The 19,993-nt window shown below is 38.4% G+C and overlaps 1 protein-coding gene across 7 annotated transcripts in view; it reads left to right on the top strand.

Moving 5' to 3' along the window:
• The window catches only part of SPAG17 (sperm associated antigen 17), a 256,137-nt gene that overhangs the window by 89,940 nt on the left and 146,204 nt on the right, over nucleotides 1–19,993 (top strand). For all 7 annotated transcript variants that reach the window (XR_009493800.1, XM_059884728.1, XM_059884727.1 and 4 more), the window contains 5 exons: nucleotides 2,704–2,841; nucleotides 2,927–3,040; nucleotides 3,646–3,796; nucleotides 14,324–14,551; nucleotides 14,647–14,838. Coding sequence is in view for 6 of the 7 variants with exons in the window: in XM_059884728.1 (XP_059740711.1) it covers nucleotides 2,704–2,841; nucleotides 2,927–3,040; nucleotides 3,646–3,796; nucleotides 14,324–14,551; nucleotides 14,647–14,838 (823 nt within the window). In the remaining variant the exon portion in view is untranslated. The remainder of the gene's footprint in view (nucleotides 1–2,703; nucleotides 2,842–2,926; nucleotides 3,041–3,645; nucleotides 3,797–14,323; nucleotides 14,552–14,646; nucleotides 14,839–19,993) is intronic.

Below are 19,993 nucleotides of genomic sequence, written 5' to 3' on the forward strand. Positions count from 1 at the left end.
GAGTGGGGGCTACTCTCTAGTAGCAGTGCATCACTTCTCATTGCAGGGGCTTCTCTTGTTTGCAGAGCATGAGGTCTATAGTGTGCAGGAGTTATGGGCTCAGGAGTTACAGTGCATGGGCTTAGTTGTCCTAAGGCATATAGAATCCTCTCTGACCAGGGATTGAACCCATGTTCTCTGCATTGGCAGGCAGACTCACAACCACTGGACCGCCAGTGAAGTCCCTAATCTAGTCTTGTTCATTGCGCTCTGTTCAGCATGCAATAACCTAACCCATAGTAGACACAATATGTATTTGTTCAATTATGTCTTCAAATATTACTTCTGTTTATTTATCCTAATTATTATTAGGGCTTCTCTGATGGCTCAGCAATAAAGAATCTGCCTGCAATGCAGAAGATGCAGATTTGATCCCTGGGTCAGGGAGATCTCCTGGAGGAGGAAATGGTAACCCACTCCAGTATTCTTGCCCAAAAAGTCCCAGGGACAGAGGAACCTGGCAGTCTGCAGTCCAAAGTGTTGCAAAGAGTTGGACGTGACTGAACACACACTCACTTATTATTAGATGTTGGAATTTCTGTTTTTTTCCTCCATGTATTTGAAATTTTCTTGCAACTTTACCCCTTTGAGACTTTCAGCTTAAGATTTCCAACTAATTCATTTTTCCATGGAGGCCGGTCTGCTATTGAAATTTTGTTTCAACAGTAACCTTTTAAAATTATAAATTCTTTAATTTCCTGTATAACTGCCTATTGTTCTTACTTCATGTACGTACCATATTCCTTTATCTCACTGAATATTAAAATGTGTTTAGACTCTATCATCTCTGTTACCTGCATTATATATTTTGTTTGTTGACTGCTTTAGTTTTCTAACCAATTAGGTAAACACACTTATGTTTATTTGCATTTAATTACCCCATAATGCTTTGAGGAGATCGGTATTTTATTATATCAATACATTTGTAAAAGCTCAACAGCCCTAGAGAGCTTAGAGTATCATTTTATTTATCTTAGTCTTCCTTATTTTTTTCAACTTAGGGCAACATTTATTAACCACCTACTGTTTTCCAGGTGCCAAAGGTGACAGAGGATGAGCTCAGTGCCTGACACATAGGCCCCAATAAGAGACGCATGTTGGCTGAACACATGCTTAATAATAAAGGCAGGAAGAAGTAAAATATAAGAGGAATTGGGTGGGGTATTATAAGAGGGGATATTAGAATTTTTTACATTTCAGAGGTGGAACAGTTCTGTATGGTCTTCTGTGATTGGAGTGGGTCCAAGAGATGGTAGGAAGAGAGGAAGTGGAGACAGGAGTGACTCTTTGAAAAGTAAGGTGTTGATAAACAGTAAGAGTGTAAGACTGTCTTGCTGTTGTTCTCAACAGGGGGAGTTGCCTCAAAGGGGGCATTTGACAATGTCTGGAAATACTTTTGGTTGCCACAGTTGAAGGTGTTCTACCGGCATCAAATGGCTCGAGGCCAGGGATGCTGCTAAACATTCCATAGAGCGCACAAGACAGCCCCCATGACAAAAAGCATCTAGTCCAAATGCCTTAAGTTTCAAGGTTGAGAACTCCTGCAGAGGGGCGTGAAATCAGAGGGTGATTTCAGTATCTAAGGTGAAGAGAACAATTATAAATTAGGTGCCGATCTTGATTCCATTTCAACTTTTTTGTTTACCATGTAAAATTGAACAAGATGATCAATATTTCTAGACCTCACTTTCCCCATAAAAAGCGGAATATTACCCTTAATTGATCTCACTGTCTATAACTTTTCTATCTTGGGGATTTAACCTGAACCCCCAGTTCCACCCACTAAGTAATTTTGGACTACTTTTTAGTATCCAAATTAGTTTTTGAACTACTAATTAGGGCCAGGCCCCTAATTTCACTCACCCTAGTTCCATTTATAAATAGGAAATAATACCTGCTTGGCAATATTGCTGTGAGGCTTAAATGAGATAATGTATTTGAAAGTGCCCCACACATGCTTGGCATGTGGTAGGCATTCAATAAATATTTATTGAATCCAAAGATATGAAATCAAGGTTTTGAGTGCTTTAAGAGAAAGAATGAATCATTTAAAAATATATTAATATTGTTATTTTGATTTCTATTATGGTAAATTTTCTTTTTTAGTATTTGGATTTTGTGTTGTCTATTCTAATGTAGGCATTAAAATTATACTTCAGTACATAGGTTATAAACATGATCCCTTTTATTTTGGTAGTCACTGGTTAATTATATAGCCACTTTGTATAATCACCATACTTTTGGGTAGAAACTGCCTTCTTTTTACTAAAAAAAAACAAAATACATAAATATCAATAAAGCGCTGACCATTCAAACTAATACTTCCCAACTTTTCCCTGATAGCTCACTTGGTAAAGAATCTACCTGCAATGCAGGAGACCCTGGTTGGATTCCTGGGTCAGGAAGATCCACTGGAGAAGGGATAGGCTACCCACTTCAGTGTTCTTGGGCTTCCCTTGTGGCTCAACTGGTAAAGAATCTGCTTGCAATGTGGGAGACCTGGGTTCAATCCCTGGGTTGAGAAGATCCCCTGGAGAAGGGAAAGGCTACCCACTCTGGTATTCTGGCCTGGAGAATTCCATGGACTGTACATAGTCCATGGGGTCACAAAGAGTCGGACACAATTGAGTGACTTTCTTTTCTCCCAACGCTTTATATCAACAGGTTGTGGCAAGTGAAGAAGATCTTGTCCCACCAAGTCTGGTAGAGCCACCTCCCAGGGCAGATGGGTTGGACTACAGAATAGCAGCTCACATTGTTTCCATCCTGCCCTCTCTCTGTCTGACAGAGAGAGAGAAAAAGGTCAGATGGTATGAGAAATCCAAAAAGTATGCATGCTTTGAAAAGTATGAATTCTCTCTTAAAATCATTATTTTAATTTGAATAGAATCTCCATGAAATATTCTTATCTGAAGAAGAAAATGAAAGCAAACCAGTGCCCACAGGCCCTCTCCTGCTTAACTATCACGATGCCCACGCCCACAAGAAGTACATGCTAAAGGTAATAATTGACCAAGTTACCCAGAGGATAATTGATGCAAGGGAGCTCATTTGCAATTATTCAGTGGTAGAAATCTTAATTGGATAGCTTTACCAATGCTAATTAAAAGTAATCTACAAAGTAGATACCTGCAAAGTAAGAGCTTGGAAACTGGACATGAATGAAGGAAAAAGTACATCAGCAAAGAAAACTAGCCCACGTATAGAGGGCCATTGAACCATTAAATTCATTGCAGCTACGCCAAATATGTATTAAAACCTTATAGTTATGTGCTTTATATATCTGCTAATATGAAAGGAAGAAAAAAACTAGTGGAGGCAAGAAAAGAGTCTAAGAAGGGAGGCAGGAATATATTTGAGACTTTGGCAGTTTGTCCCTGTGAATAAGGAATCCATCATTTCTGTGCACCAAGAATCTCTGGCAAAGTGAGAAGTAGCTTTTTTGACCTTCAGCAAAATACCAACAATTTGTCTTCCCCAATTACCACTGATTTCCCCTGTTCCCAGATAATGAGAGCAAAGGTATCATGTTTTGCCTTCTCCATATGCATAAGGCAGTTGACAGCTTATTTTAACATCTTCTGTCACATTGCTCTTTTTCATCAGGACCTAAAGAATTTTGATCCAGTTCAAATTGAACAAGAGATGCAGTCCAAGTTGCCACTGTGGGAATTTCTTAAATTCCCTCTGCCCCCGCCATGGAATAGCACGAAGCGTCTAGCTACAATTCATGAGCTCATGCACTTTTGTACAAGTGGTGAGTACATTGCTTCCTTGTAGCTTAAACCCATTCATTGATGGTCATGTGTGCCTCTAATGATTATACACCCATCTGCAAAAAGATTTTTATTCTTGTACTTTCAGAGGCTGGGGAGTATTTTGATTGACTACAGTTTCTTTTTATTTTGAATAATATCATTAACAGCAGGATGATAACTATAACATTCTTCAGTTTGATGCCCTGGGTTTTCATTCTGCTGTGTTTCTACGACAAGAGTAATCCCCTTCTTTCTTCCTCCTCCCCGCCTCCCAACACCCCCTCGCCCCATCTACTTATTAACATGATTGGCGATGACATAGCAGTCCCCATCCTAGTTAAGAGGAGAGCTGAGAGCACCCCTTGTGGGTAGCATGTACGCCTTGGTGTGGTGTGTATGCACGTGTGCTCAGTGGCGTCTGACTCTTTGTGACCCTTTGGACTGTGGCCTTCCAGGCTCCTCTGTGTATGGGATTTCCCAGGCAAGAATACTGGAGTGGGTCGTCATTTCCTCCTCCAAGGGATCTTCCCGACCCAGGAATTGAACCCATGTCTCCTGTGTCTCCTGCATTGCAGGTGGATTCTTTACTCGATGAGCCATATGCTAAGTGTTAACTCCAGTTCATCTCTCACAATAGGAAGGTGTGTTGTCTGTTCTTTAAGGATAGTAGAAAGAAGGGTCATTAAAAATATCTAAAATCAGCTTCTTATTGCAGAGCTCATGGGGATTTTAAGATAAAGACAATCATTTCCTGAAACACAAATCTTATTTCCAGCTGAAGCAATAGGCAGATATATTGCTGCTTATAAGAAGAAATAGGAAATTACATAGACATCTTGATTTGATCTAGATAAAAAAAAATGTGCAGATTCTTCCTTCTCCTTTCATCTAACTCTAAGACAATTATGAAATGTTTGTACTTTGATTTCTTTTTTTCATTTTTTTAGTAGCCTTAGTAATAGTCAGATTTTTAAAAATTTTAATTCAAGAATAATTGCTTTACAATGATGTGTTGGTTTCTTCCATACAACAACATAAATCAGTCATAAGTATCGTATGTCCCCTCCCTCTTGATCCTCCCTCCCAATTCCCACCCCATCCCACCCCTCTAGGTTATCACAGAGCCCTGGATGGAGCTTCCTATGTTACATAGCAGCTTCCCACTAACTGTTTTAACACATGGTAATGCATATGTTTCCATGACATTCTCTCAGTTGGTCCCACCCTCTCCTTCTCCTGTTGTGCCCACAAGTCTGTTCTCTACATCTGCATCTCTATTCCTGCCCTGCAAATAGATTCATCAGTCCCATTTTTCTAGATTCCACATGTATTCACTAATATATGATATTTGGTCTTTTTCTGACTTACTTCACTGTGTATAACAGGCTCTAGGTTCATCCACCTCACTACAACTGATTCAAATTGGTTCCTTTTATGGCTGAGTAATATTCTCGTGTGTGTGTGTGTGTGTGTACATATATATATGTACACATACATACATATAAATATACACCACCACTTCTTTATCCATTCATCTGTTGATAGACATCTAGGACATGTCCTAGCTATTATAAATAGTGTTGCAATGAACATTGGGGTACATGTGTTTTTTTTATTTTATTTTTAAACTTTACAATATTGTATCGGTTTTGCCATACATCAACATGAATCCACCACAGGTATACACGTGTTCCCCATCCTGAACCCTCCTCCCTCCTCCCTCCCTGTACCATCCCTCTGGGTCATCCTAGTGCACCAGCTCCAAGCATCCAGTATCGTGCATCGAACCTGGACTGGTAACTCATTTCATATATGATATTATACATGTTTCCATGCCATTCTCCCAAATCATCCCACCCTCTACCTCTCCCACAGAGTCCAAAAGACTGTTCTATACATCAGTGTCTCTTTTGCTGTCTCGTATACAGGGTTATTGTTACCATCTTTCTAAATTCCATATATATGCATTAGTATACTGTATTGGTGTTTTTCTTTCTGGCTTACTTCACTCTGTATAATAGGCTCCAGTTTCATCCACTTCATTAGAACTGATTCAAATGTATTCTTTTTAATGGCTGAGTAATACTCCATTGTGTATATGTACCACAGCTTTCTAATCCATTCATCTGCTGATGGACATTTAGGTTGCTTCCATGTCCTGGCTATTATAAACAGTGCTGCGATGAACATTGGGGTACACGTGTCTCTTTCCCTTCTGGTTTCCTCAGTGTGTATGCCCAGCAGTGGAATTGCTGGGTCATAAGGCAGTTCTATTTCCAGTTTCTTAAGGAATCTCCACACTGTTCTCCATAGTGGCTGTACTAGTTTGCATTCCCACCAACAGTGTAAGAGGGTTCCCTTTTCTCCACACCCTCTCCAGCATTTATTGCTTGTAGACTGTGTTTTTTTGAATTACGGTTTCTTCAGAGTATATGCCCAGTAGTGAGATTACTGGGTCATAATGGTAGTTTTATTCCTAGTTTAAGAAATCTCCATACTGTTCTCCATAGTGGCTGTATCAATTTATATTCCCACAAACTCTGCAAGAGAGGTTCCCTTTTCTCCACATCCCGTCCAACATGAATTGTTTGTAGATTTTTTGATGTGGGCCATTCTGACCAGTGTGAGGCAATGTCTCAGTGGTAAAGAACCTGCCTGCCAATGCAAGGAATGCGGGTTTGATCCTTGGGTCAGGAAGATCCCCTGGAGAAAGAAATGTCTATCTTTGCCTGGGAAATCCCATGGACAGAGGAGCCTGGTGGGCTATGGTCCGTGGGGTTGCAGAAAGAGTTGGACGTGATTTAGCAACTACACAGCAGCACATTCTGACCAGTGTGAGGTGATACCTCATTGTACTTTTGATTTGCATTTTGCTAATAATGAGTGCTATTGAGCATTTTTTCATGTATTTATGAATCTGTATGTCTTCTTTGGAGAAATGTCTGCTTAAGCCTTCTGCTCAGTTCTTTGATTGGGTTGTTTGCTTTTCTAATACTGAACTACATGAATTGCTTGTGTATTTTGGAGATTAATGCTTTGTCAGTTGCTTTGTTTGCGATTATTTTCTCCCATTCTGAGGGTTGTCATCTCATCTTGTTTATGGTTTCCTTTGCTGTGCAAAAGCTTTTAAGTTTAATTAGGTCCCATTTGTTTATTCTGTCTTTATTTCCATTACTCTAGGAGGTGTGTCATAGAGGATCTTGCTGCCGTTGATGTCAAAGAGTATTCTGCCTATGTTTTCCTTTAAGAGTTTTATAGTTTCTGGTCTATAATTTAGGTATTTAACCCATTTTGAGTTTATTTTTGTGTATAGTATTAGGAAGTGTTCTAATTTTATTCTTTTACACATTAGCTGTCCGGTTTTCCCAGCACCACTTACTGAAGAGACTGAAAAAAAAAAGAAAATTTTTAATACGGTCTTGCTGTCACCTCATGGAAATGGGTGTTGCCTAGTGGGCCTGGGTGTGTCATCTATTTCCATAATCATCCTCTTCCTGGTGTCCTGAGAGCATCTGACCTTTCCTCTTCTCCTTCTGCCTTGTGATATGATCTCATTCTCTCTCTACCTTGCTTCTACACACAGCACAGGATTCTTTTTTTTTTTTTTTAATATTAAAAAGTACATGTATTGAATCATTTTTCACAGTAGCAAAATATTAGAAACAAACCATCCCATCAAAATCTCTCATTAAAATATCAGACACCTGTGTGGTACAAGATCATGTATCTTAACAACCTGGAGGGCTATCTCTATCATGATATGGAACAGCCTCCTAGATAATTTAAGTTTAAAAAGAAAAGGAAACCAAGGATAAGAAGAGGATGATTAGTATGCTAACATTTGCTTTTGTCTTTTATGGGGAAAATGTGTAACACATATTCTTTTTTATACAATTTTTCAAAGGTCACACTCCAGTTATATTTATTATAAAATATTGGCTGTATTCCCCACATTGTAAAGTACACAAGATTCTTATTTTTGTTGCCATCGCCGAAACTGCCCATATATACATCCTGCTCGTATGTCCCGTCCTGAAGCCTTGTTCCTCCACCTCTCCTTCCTCTTTGGTCCTTCTTCATGTTTAAGTGAAAGTTGCTCAGTCGTGTCCAACTCTTTGCGACCCCATGTACTATACAGTCCATGGAATTCTCCAGGTCAGAATACTGGAGTGGGTAGCCTTTCCCTTCTCCAGGGGATCTTCCCAACCCGGGGATTGAACCCAGGCCTCCCACATTGCAGATGGATTCTTTACCAGCTGAGCCACAAGAGAAGCCCAAGAATACTAGAGTGGGTAGCCTATCCCTTTTCCAACGGATCTTCCCGACCCCTGAATCTAACTGGGGTCTCCGGCATTGCAGGCAGATTTCTTAATGCTTAGTAGGTCCAAATTCTTAATTTCCTTGAAAATTGTTCCTTCACAGTGCTCTTTATTTCAGTAAATAGCAACTCTTTTCTACCAAAACCTTAGCGTCATCCCTGGTTCTTTTTTTATGCCCCACAACCAGTCCCACCACATCTCTCGCTACCAGCCCAGCCCAATCCGGCACCACCTCTCACTTGAACTATTTCAGTAATTTTCCAGTTGGTCTCCAAGCTTTCCCCTTTTTACCTACAGTCTTTCCTTCACATAATAGCAGGAATGACCCTTCCAAAAGGTTAGTCAGATCCTGTTCCTTCTTGGCTCAAAACCCCTCGTGATCACCCATTTCCCTCAAAGCAAAATCTAAACCTTTTAAGCTCATCCTCAGTCAAATTCTCGTTGCTCTACTCCACTCCATCTCACTGACCTCACTGTGTTTCCTTGGACAAGTCCATCACACTCCTGCCTCTACCTCTGCACTAGCTATTTCCCTCCCCTGCCTCCATCACTCTACTCCCAGACAGTGCTATGACTCCCCCACTTCTTTCTTGTTTTTGCTTTACTTCTTTACAGGACTCTGCTCCGATATTTGTTGTTGTTTAGTCGCTAAGTTGTGTCCAGCTATTTTGCGACCCCACAGAATATAGCCCACGAGGCCCCTCTGTCCATGGGATTTCCCAGGCAAGAATACTGGAGTGGGTTACTATTGCCTTCTCCAGGGCATTTTTCCCTACCTAGGGACCACACCTGTGTCTCCTGCATTGCAGGCAGATTCTCTACCATCTGAGCTACCTGGGAAGCCCTTGCTCTGACTTCTTTATATAAAATATAAAGTCCCTCCCCAGTCGTTATTACTGCTTATCCCCTCATCTGGCTTTACTCTTCTTGTTGTTTCTGATAGAGTATACAATTACCTGTTTATTCTGTGTTCCCAACTGCTAAAATAGATACTCTATAAAGTTAGGAGTTCACTGATGTTTGCTCCTGTAGTCCTTTTATTAAAGTCATTGACCACTAGTAGGTGCTCAAAAAACGTTTGTGAAATGAATGAATGAACAAACTCAATTTTGTCACCTTTGCCTCTGTCGTGTCTCTCTCCTGAATTTCCTTGTGGTTTTTTCCAAAAGTCACCTCCCCGCTACACTCTTCTCTGTTGGAGGGGAAGAAGAGAGGTGACCTCTGATTCTTTGATCTGTCCCTGTCATTCACTTTCCCTCACTGAATTCCATGATTGTTTGTTAATACTACCTCCTACCTCTCTGTCTTGACCTTTTGAAGTGCTGAACCAAATCTTTTCTTTCAATGTCAGGCAAAGAAAAATAGAGCATAAAGCCTAGCACATAGAAAACAAAAATGAATGCATGAGCGAGTGAACATACAAATTCTATAAATATTAAATACCCAAATTAATATAGCCCCTTGAAGGCTGATAACCTTTGAAATAAAATTATGAAAAGTTCTATACCAGTTTATTGGGGGGAAAGATGCCTTTTCTAAGCCTGAGTGAACAGAAAAGCCTACTAAATTAACAGCCTATATTAGACACAAATGAGTAAATTCTGTGTTAAATTACAACAGCAGCAAAAGATGCTTTTGCTTAAAATGACATTTTCTTAATGTATAAATGTGTAGTTGATTTACAATCTTGTACCAATTTCTGCTATACAGAAAAAGTGACTCGGTTATATACATATATACATTCTTTTTTGCATTCTGTTCCATTTCAGAGTACTGAATACAGTTTCCTGTACTATGCAAGATGACCTTGTTTACCCATTCTATATGTAATAGTTTGCATCTACTAACCCCAAACTCCCAAACTATCTTTCCCTCATCTTTCTCCCCTTTGGCAACCACAAGTCTATTCTCTATGAAAAAAATGACAAGTTTTATTTATTTTTTTTAATTTAATTTAATTTTTAAAATTTACATAATTGTATTAGTTTTGCCAAATATCGAAATGAATCCGCCACAGGTATACATGTGTTCCCCATCCTGAACCCTCCTCCCTCCTCCCTCCCCATACCATCCCTCTGGGTCGTCCCAGTGCACTAGCCCCAAGCATCCAGTATCGTGCATCGAACCTGGACTGGCAACTCGTTTCTTACATGATATTTTACATGTTTCAATGCCATTCTCCCATATCTTCCCACCCTCTCCCTCTCCCACAGAGTCCATAAGACTGTTCTATACATCAGTGTCTCTTTTGCTGTCTCGTACACCGGGATATTGCTACCATCTTTCTAAATTCCATATATATGCGTTAGTATACTGTATTTATGTTTTTCCTTCTGGCTTACTTCACTCTGTATAATAGGCTCCAGTTTCTTTTCTTTTTTTTTTTTTTATTTTTTATTTTTTAAATTTTATTTTATTTTTAAACTTTACATAATTGTATTAGTTTTGACAAATATCAAAATGAATCCACCACAGGTATACATGTGTTCCCCATCCTGAACCCTCCTTCCTCCTCCCTCCCCATACCATCCCTCTGGGTCGTCCCAGTGCACTAGCCCCAAGCATCCAGTATCGTGGATCGAACCTGGACTGGCAACTCGTTTCTTACATGATATTTTACATGTTACAATGTCATTCTCCCAAATCTTCCCACCCTCTCCCTCTCCCACAGAGTCCATAAGACTGTTCTATACATCAGTGTCTCTTTTGCTGTCTCGTACACAGGGTTATTGTTACCATCTTTCTAAATTCCATATATATGCGTTAGAATACTGTATTTATGTTTTTCCTTCTGGTTTACTTCACTCTGTATAATAGGCTCCAGTTTCATCCACCTCATTAGAACTGATTCAAATGTATTCTTTTTAATGGCTGAGTAATACTCCATTGTGTATATGTACCACAGCTTTCTTATCCATTCATCTGCTGATGGACATCTAGGTTGCTTCCATGTCTTGGCTATTATAAACAGTGCTGCGATGAACATTGGGGTACACGTGTCTCTTTCCCTTCTGGTTTCCTCAGTGTGTATGCCCAGCAGTGGGGTTGCTGGATCATAAGGCAGTTCTATTTCCAGTTTTTTAAGGAATCTCCACACTGTTCTCCATAGTGGCTGTACTAGTTTGCATTCCCACCAACAGTGTAAGAGGGTTCCCTTTTCTCCACACCCTCTCCAGCATTTATTATTTGTAGACTTTGGGATCGCAGCCATTCTGACTGGTGTGAAATGGTACCTCATAGTGGTTTTGATTTGCATTTCTCTGATAATGAGTGATGTTGAGCATCTTTTCATGTGTTTGTTAGCCATCTGTATGTCTTTTTTGGAGAAATGTCTATTTAGTTCTTTGGCCCATTTTTTGATTGGGTCGTTTATTTTTCTGGAGTTGAGCTGTAGGAGTTGCTTGTATATTTTTGAGATTAGTTGTTTGTCGGTTGCTGCATTTGCTATTATTTTCTCCCATTCTGAAGGCTGTCTTTTCACCTTGCTAATAGTTTCCTTTGATGTGCAGAAGCTTTTAAGGTTAATTAGGTCCCATTTGTTTATTTTTGTTTTTATTTCCAATATTCTGGGAGGTGGGTCATAGAGGATCCTGCTGTGATGTATGTCGGAGAGTGTTTTGCCTATGTTCTCCTCTAGGAGTTTTATAGTTTCTGGTCTTACGTTTAGATCTTTAATCCATTTTGAGTTTATTTTTGTGTATGGTGTTAGAAAGTGGTCCAGTTTCATTCTTTTACAAGTGGTTGACCAGATTTCCCAGCACCACTTGTTAAAGAGATTGTCTTTAATCCATTGTATATTCTTGCCTCCTTTGTCGAAGATAAGGTGTCCATATGTGCGTGGATTTATCTCTGGGCTTTCTATTTTATTCCATTGATCAATATTTCTGTCTTTGTGCCAGTACCATACTGTCTTGATAACTGTGGCTTTGTAGTAGAGCCTGAAGTCAGGTAGGTTGATTCCTCCAGTTCCATTCTTCTTTCTCAAGATCGCTTTGGCTATTCGAGGTTTTTTGTATTTCCATACAAATTGTGAAATTATTTGTTCTAGCTCTGTGAAGAATACTGTTGGTAGCTTGATAGGGATTGCGTTGAATCTATAAATTGCTTTGGGTAGTATACTCATTTTCACTATATTGATTCTTCCAATCCATGAACATGGTATATTTCTCCATCTATTAGTGTCCTCTTTGATTTCTTTCACCAGTGTTTTATAGTTTTCTATATATAGGTTTTTAGTTTCTTTAGGTAGATATATTCCTAAGTATTTTATTCTTTCCGTTGCAATGGTGAATGGAATTGTTTCCTTAATTTCTCTTTCTGTTTTCTCATTATTAGTGTATAGGAATGCAAGGGATTTCTGTGTGTTGATTTTATATCCTGCAACTTTACTGTAGTCATTGATTATTTCTAGTAATTTTCTGGTGGACTCTTTAGGGTTTTCTATATAGAGGATCATGTCATCTGCAAATAGTGAGAGTTTTACTTCTTCTTTTCCAATTTGGATTCCTTTGATTTCTTTTTCTGCTCTGATTGCTGTGGCCAAAACGAATGAAAATGAAAACACAACAACCCAAAACCTGTGGGACACGGTAAAAGCAGTCCTAAGGGGAAAGTTCATAGCAATACAGGCACACCTCAAGAAACAAGAAAAAAGTCAAATAAATAACCTAACTCTACACCTAAAGCAACTAGAAAAGGAAGAAATGAAGAACCCCAGGGTTAGTAGAAGGAAAGAAATCTTAAAAATTAGAGCAGAAATAAATGCAAAAGAAACAAAAGAGACCATAGCAAAAATCAACAAAACCAAAAGCTGGTTCTTTGAAAGGATAAATAAAATTGACAAACCATTAGCCAGACTCATCAAGAAACAAAGGGAGAAAAATCAAATCAACAAAATTAGAAACGAAAATGGAGAGATCACAACAGACAACACAGAAATACAAAGGACCATAAGAGACTACTATCAACAATTATATGCCAATAAAATGGACAACGTGGAAGAAATGGACAAATTCTTAGAAAAGTACAACTTTCCAAAACTGGACCAGGAAGAAATAGAAAATCTTAACAGACCCATCACAAGCATGGAAATTGAAACTGTAATCAAAAATCTTCCAGCAAACAAAAGCCCTGGTCCAGACGGCTTCACAGCTGAATTCTACCAAAAATTTAGAGAAGAGCTAACACCTATCCTGCTCAAACTCTTCCAGAAAATTGCAGAGGAAGGTAAACTTCCAAACTCATTCTATGAGGCCACCATCACCCTAATACCAAAACCTGACAAAGATCCCACAAAAAAAGAAAACTACAGGCCAATATCACTGATGAACATAGATGCAAAAATCCTTAACAAAATTCTAGCAATCAGAATCCAACAACACATTAAAAAGATCATACACCATGATCAAGTGGGCTTTATCCCAGGGATGCAAGGATTCTTCAATATCCGCAAATCAGTCAATGTAATACACCACATTAACAAATTGAAAAATAAAAACCATATGATTATCTCAATAGATGCAGAGAAAGCCTTTGACAAAATTCAACATCCATTTATGATAAAAACTCTCCAGAAAGCAGGAATAGAAGGAACATACCTCAACATAATAAAAGCTATATATGACAAACCCACTGCAAACATTATCCTCAATGGTGAAAAATTGAAAGCATTTCCTCTAAAGTCAGGAACAAGACAAGGGTGCCCACTTTCACCATTACTATTCAAAATAGGCTCCAGTTTCATCCACCTCATTAGAACTGATTCAAATGCATTCTTTTTAACGGCTGAGTAATACTCCATTGTGTATATATACCATAGCTTTCTTATCCATTCATCTGCTGATGGACATCTAGGTTGCTTCCATGTCCTGGCTATTATAAACAGTGCTGCGATGAAAAAAATGACAAGTTTTAAACATATTCAGCCAATACTCTGAAAAGTCAGTGTGAATCAATCTGGACACCTTATGTTCATTCATCTATGAAGCAGTCTGTGGGCATTATCTTGATATATCTTGATTGTATAAGTTTCTTATTAGTTGCCTGTGATATTTGTTGCATAATCGGGGTGCCTATGTGTAAAGTCAGGTCAACACGCATTCTGGCGTGACTCTTGTCTTTCTGGTAGACTGACCACCCCACCCCATTGCCCCTGTACTGTATGATAATAAAGAGCATTTCTAAAAGCACAGGTCTGCTTTCTTACAGAAGTCTTGAGCTGGAATGAAGTAGAACGAGCCTTCAAAGTGTTTACTTTTGAGAGCCTGAAACTCTCTGAGGTTGATGAAGATGGGAATCTAAAGCGTTCTAAGATGATGTATGGGACAGATTCTGAGATGTTCAACATACCATGGGACAACCCTGCCAGATTTGCTAAACAGATAAGGCAACAATACATCATGAAAATGAATACCCAAGAAGCCAAACAGCAAACAGGTACACTGCCTGGAGGAAGCAAAAGGCATTCTTGCATTGTATGATTGTCGATTTGTCTAGTATTATATCTTACGGATCCTCTTTACTCTGCCTAGATGATGGAGCCAAAGACAGAATTTTATTTCTGAATCAGAATTGGTCAACACCTATGCCAGATGATGCGCTTAACAAAGAACCATCAGATTGTCGTCAGCCTGGTAGTAACAAGAAATCCTTAGACTCTGATAATAGAGAACCAACAGAGCAGGAGAGAAACTTGAAGTCTCAGCTCCAACCTGAGACTCTGGGTGAGCAAATATGTGTATGTGTGTATGTGTGTGTGTGTATAGATACTGATATAGAATGTATAAACCAAAAACATTCAAGATACAGTATTTAAATGCCTCCCTATTTCAGTTGAAAAACTGGTTCATATTGTTTTATTAATTAAACTTTGTTACTGAGTGTTATTCAGTAACTACTCATTTAAAAAAAATTTATTGAAGTAGAATTGATTTACAGTGCTTTTATTATACAGCAGATTGATTCAGTCATATATTTTTTTCATATTTTTTTGCATTATAGGTTATTACAAGACACTGAATATTGTTCCCTGTGCTATATAGTAGGTCCTTGTCATTTATCTGTTTTATATGTGGTAGTGTGTATCTGCTGATCCCAAACTCCAAATTTATCCTCCTCTCCCCAAGTTTTTTTTTTCTATATTGGAAATCTATTTCTATTTTGTAAATAAATTCATCTGCATCATTTTTTGGATTCCACATATAAGTTACATTATATATTTGTTTTTCTCTGTCTGACTTATTTCACTTAATGTGATAATCTAGGTTCATCAATGTTACTGCAAATGACATTATTTCATACTTTTTATGGTTGAGTAATATTCCATTGTGTGTATTATATATATGCATATATGTGTGTTTTGTTTATCCATTTATCTGCTGATGGACATTTAGGTTGCTTCCATGTCTTGGCTATTGTGAACAGTGCTGCTATGAACATAGGGATGATGCATCTCTTGAATTATAGTTTTGCCTAGATAGTATGCCTAGGAGTGGGATTGCTGGATCATATGGTAATTATTCTTAGTTTTATAAGGAACCTCCATACTATTCTCCATAGTGGGTTTATTTACCAATTTCCATTCTCATCGATAGTTTAGGAAGGTTCTCTTTTCTCCACACCCTCTCTCGCATTTATTATCTGTAGAGTAAGTCCTCATTATTTCAACCCTTGTTTTTCAATGTATCATAAGGCCTCTTAAGTGACTCGTACTACCTTTGTAAATATAGTACAGTGACCAGAATTAAAACTTTTATCATTAGTGTTTCATAGGGTTATTGTGATTATATGCAAAAAAAATTATCCAAAATTACCCCCAATAGCAATGAACTGTGTAGTACAGAGCTTGGTACAAAATCAATACTCGATGAACATCAGTTTACCTGAACACTCTCCTGCTCAGGTAATTATTCTCATTGTAGAATAAATCATAATAAATATTGTGACATTAAGAGATATATAAGCATAGAAGAATATCAGGCTAAATTTTTATTGAGCTGTTTTACACACAGCTCTCAGATTACTTACTTAAAATATGGTTCTGCTATTACCCTGCTTATAACCTTCAATGACTCCCTCGTTGTTGTTGCTAAGTCAAGTCTGACTCTTTTTGCGACCCCATGGACTGTAGTCTGGCCAGGCTCCTCTCTGTCCATGGGATTTCTTAGGCAAGAATACTGGAGTGTGTTCCAGGAGTGGGTTACCATTTACTTGTCCAAGGGATCTTCCCAATCCAGGGATCAAAACTGTGTCTCCTGCATTGGTAGGCAGATTCTTTACCATTCAGCTATCAGTGGCTTCCTACTACCTACAAATAGAACCCAACTTCTTGGCTTGCTTTATACACTTCTTCAGCAGTACCAAATTATTTTCCCAAACCCTTTCCACTTTTTCACTTTTGTTCTCTTATCACATGCTGTAGTCAATATAATTAGACCCTATTTCCTCTAGGCAGCCTGCTCTTTTCTATCTCTAACTTTTCCCCACAATAACCTCCCACTAGAGTTGTCTTTTTGATTATACTGAGGTTCACATGACATGCCCATGAAGCTTTGTTAGATGTGTTTATCTGGAACTGCCTTTCTTACCATTCCCATGCTCATAACTAATATATGCTTCCTTTATAGCATCAGTTATTTCCTACTCTGCTGTGCTGTGCTGTGCTTTGCTTAGTCATTCAGTCATGTCTGACTCTTTGCAACCCCATGGACTGTAGCCCACCAGGCTCCTCTGTCCATGAGGATTCTCCAGGCAAGAATACGAGAGTAGGTTGCTGTGCCTCCCTCCAGGGGATCTTCCCAACCTAGGGGTTGAACCCAGGTCTCCCACATTGAAGGCTGATTCTTTACCATTTGAGCCACCAGAAAAGCCCAAGAATACTGGAGTGGGTAGCCTATCCCTTCTCCAGGAGATCTTCCCAAACCAGGAATGCAACTGGGGTCGCCTGCATTGCAGGAGGATTCTTCACCAGCTGAGCTCCCAGGGATTTCCTACTACTTATAATGGTTATTCATATGCCTATATTAAGGCCTCCTTAATACTGTAGCTTCTTAGAGATCATAAGTACATATGTTTATATTAAAAACCTTAACTGTATACTACATCATAAAATAAATTTTCACAGATCAAAACTACAGAGTATGTTCTTGAACCACAAAGAAATTATGGAAAATATAGATGCAATAGGAAGAACAAATAAAATGAAAATTTTGGCCCTTTGAAAGATTTTTAAAATTGAAAATTTTTTAGTAAATGACTGATCACAAAAAGAAACATGAATTACTGTATTAGAAATAAAATTGTTTCAGGAATAAAAATCATTGGGGAAATAAAGAATCAGATTTCCCTTTGGTGCTATAGAAATTTAAAAGAGTAAAAGGATATAAGGGGCTTCCCTGATAGATCAGTTGGTAAAGAATCTGCAACTTTATTTGAGTATGTCCAAAGATGATGCTATGAAAGTGCTGCACTCAATATGCCAGCAAATTTGGAAAACTCAGCAGTGGCCACAGGACTGGAAAAGGTCAGTTTTCATTCCAATCCCTAAGAAAGGCAATGCCAAAGAATGCTCAAACTACTGCACAATTGCACTCATCTCACACGCTAGTAAAGTAATGCTCAAAATTCTCCAAGCCAGGCTTCAGCAGTACGTGAACTGTGAAATTCCAGATGTTCAAGCTGGTTTTAGAAAAGGCAGAGGAACCAGAGGTCAAATTGCCAACATCCACTGGATCATCAAAAAAGCAAGAGAGTTCCAGAAAAACATCTATTTCTGCTTTATTGACTGTGCCAAAACCTTTGACTGTGGATCACAATAAACTGTGGAAAATTCTGAAAGAGATGGGAATACCAGACCACCTGACCTGCCTCTTAAGAAACCTATATGCAGGTCAGGAAGCAACAGTTAGAACTGGACATGGAACCACAGACTGGTTCCAAATAGGAAAAGGAGTACGTCAAGGCTGTATATTGTCACCCTGCTTATTTAACTTCTATGCAGAGTACATCATGAGAAACACTGGGCTGGAAGAAGCACAAGCTGGAATCAAGATTGCCAGGAGAAATATCAACCTCAGATATGCAGATGACACCACCCTTATGGCAGAAAGTGAAGAGGAACTAAAAAGCCTGTTGATGAAAGTGAAAGAGAGGAGTGAAAAGGTTGGCTTAAAGCTCAACATTCAGAAAACAAAGATCATGGCATCTGGTCCCATCACTTCATGGGAAATAGATGGGGAAATAGTGGAAACAGTGTCAGACTGTATTTTGGGGAGCTCCAAAATCACAGCAGATGGTGACTGCAGCCATGAAATTAAAAGACGCTTACTCCTTGGAAGGAAAGTTATGACCAACCTAGATAGCATATTCAAAAGCAGAGACATTACTTTGCCAACAAAGGTCCGTCTAGTCAAGGCTATGGTTTTTCCTGTGGTCATGTATGGATGTGAGAGTTGGACTGTGAAGAAAGCTGAGTGCTGAAGAATTGATGCTTTTGAACTGTGGTGTTGGAGAAGACTCTTGAGAGTCCCTTGGACTGGAAGGAGATCCAACCAGTCCATTTTAAAGGAGATCAGTCCTGGGTTTTCTTTGGAAGGAATGATGCTAAAGCTGAAACTCCAGTACATTGGCCACCTCATGCGAAGAGTTGACTCATTGGAAAAGATTCTGATGCTGGGAGGGATTGGGGGCAGGAGGAAAAGGGTATGACAGAGGATGAGATGGCTGGATGGCATCACCAACTCCATGGACGTGAGTTTGAGTGAACTCCAGGAGTTGGTGATGGACAGGGAGGCCTGGCGTGCTGCGATTCATGGGGTTGCAAAGAGTCGGACATGACTAAACGACTGAACTGAACTGAAAAATGAAATGAGTAAATTACTAGAAAAGTATTCACTCAAGAAGAAATATAAAACCTGAGTATCTTATAATTATTTAAATAAATTAAGTCAATTTAAAAACTCCCCAAAGAAGACATGCCAAATTCAAATAATCTCATTGACTAGTGATATTAAACACTCAAAAAATAATAGTTCTAAACACTCAAAATATAGTTCCAATCTTAGCAAAAATTAATTCCAGGAAATATAGAAGGATTATTCTCTTCTCATTTTATGAAACTAGCATCAGCCTTATAATAAAACTGTCAAGGATAGTACAACAACAACAACAAAAATTAAAACTCAGTTATTCATGAACATATATGCCAAAATCCTGAATAAAACATAGGCAAACTGATCTAGCAATATACAAAATCATAATAGTCAAGACAAGTTTTTGTAAGAAGGAAATGCATACATTGTAAAATCAATATAATTTATCAGTGAACACACTAAGAAAAATGTAATCTCAGTGGATGGAGAAAAAATATAGCAATTTATGAAAAACAAACTAGCAATGGAGAGAAAACTTCTCTACCTTATAAAGTGTGTTTTAAAACTTACTATAAGAAACATTATCTATCAAGATGAAAAGTTGAAAGGTTTCCCTTGATCAGAAGGTTATCCACTGTAAACTCTCCTATTTAGGATCACTTTGGAGATGCTAGCCAACTCAGTAAGGTAAGAAAAAGAGATAAAGCTATAAATGTTGAAAAGAAGCAAAACTGTTATTATTTGTAAATTGTGTGTAAAAAAACCCAGAACAATCCAAAAAAAAAGTCAGAAATTATATGAAGGCTTAATAAAGAAATGTGATTGTGAAATAACATGAGTAAGTTGTCTGAAGTGCTGGGACTTTTCTTTATCATTATTCATTATAGCAAGCATTTAAGTTCTTTGTACTTTTCTGTATTATTTCAAAATTCTAAAAAATGGTCACTGCTATAAAAGAATAGATGTTAAGTGAGTATGAGCATAGCCTAATCCTGAAGATGAGGAAACA

This window comes from Bos taurus, chromosome 3 (assembly GCF_002263795.3).
Source record: "Bos taurus isolate L1 Dominette 01449 registration number 42190680 breed Hereford chromosome 3, ARS-UCD2.0, whole genome shotgun sequence".
In the NCBI taxonomy this organism is placed as follows: Eukaryota; Metazoa; Chordata; class Mammalia; order Artiodactyla; family Bovidae; genus Bos; species Bos taurus.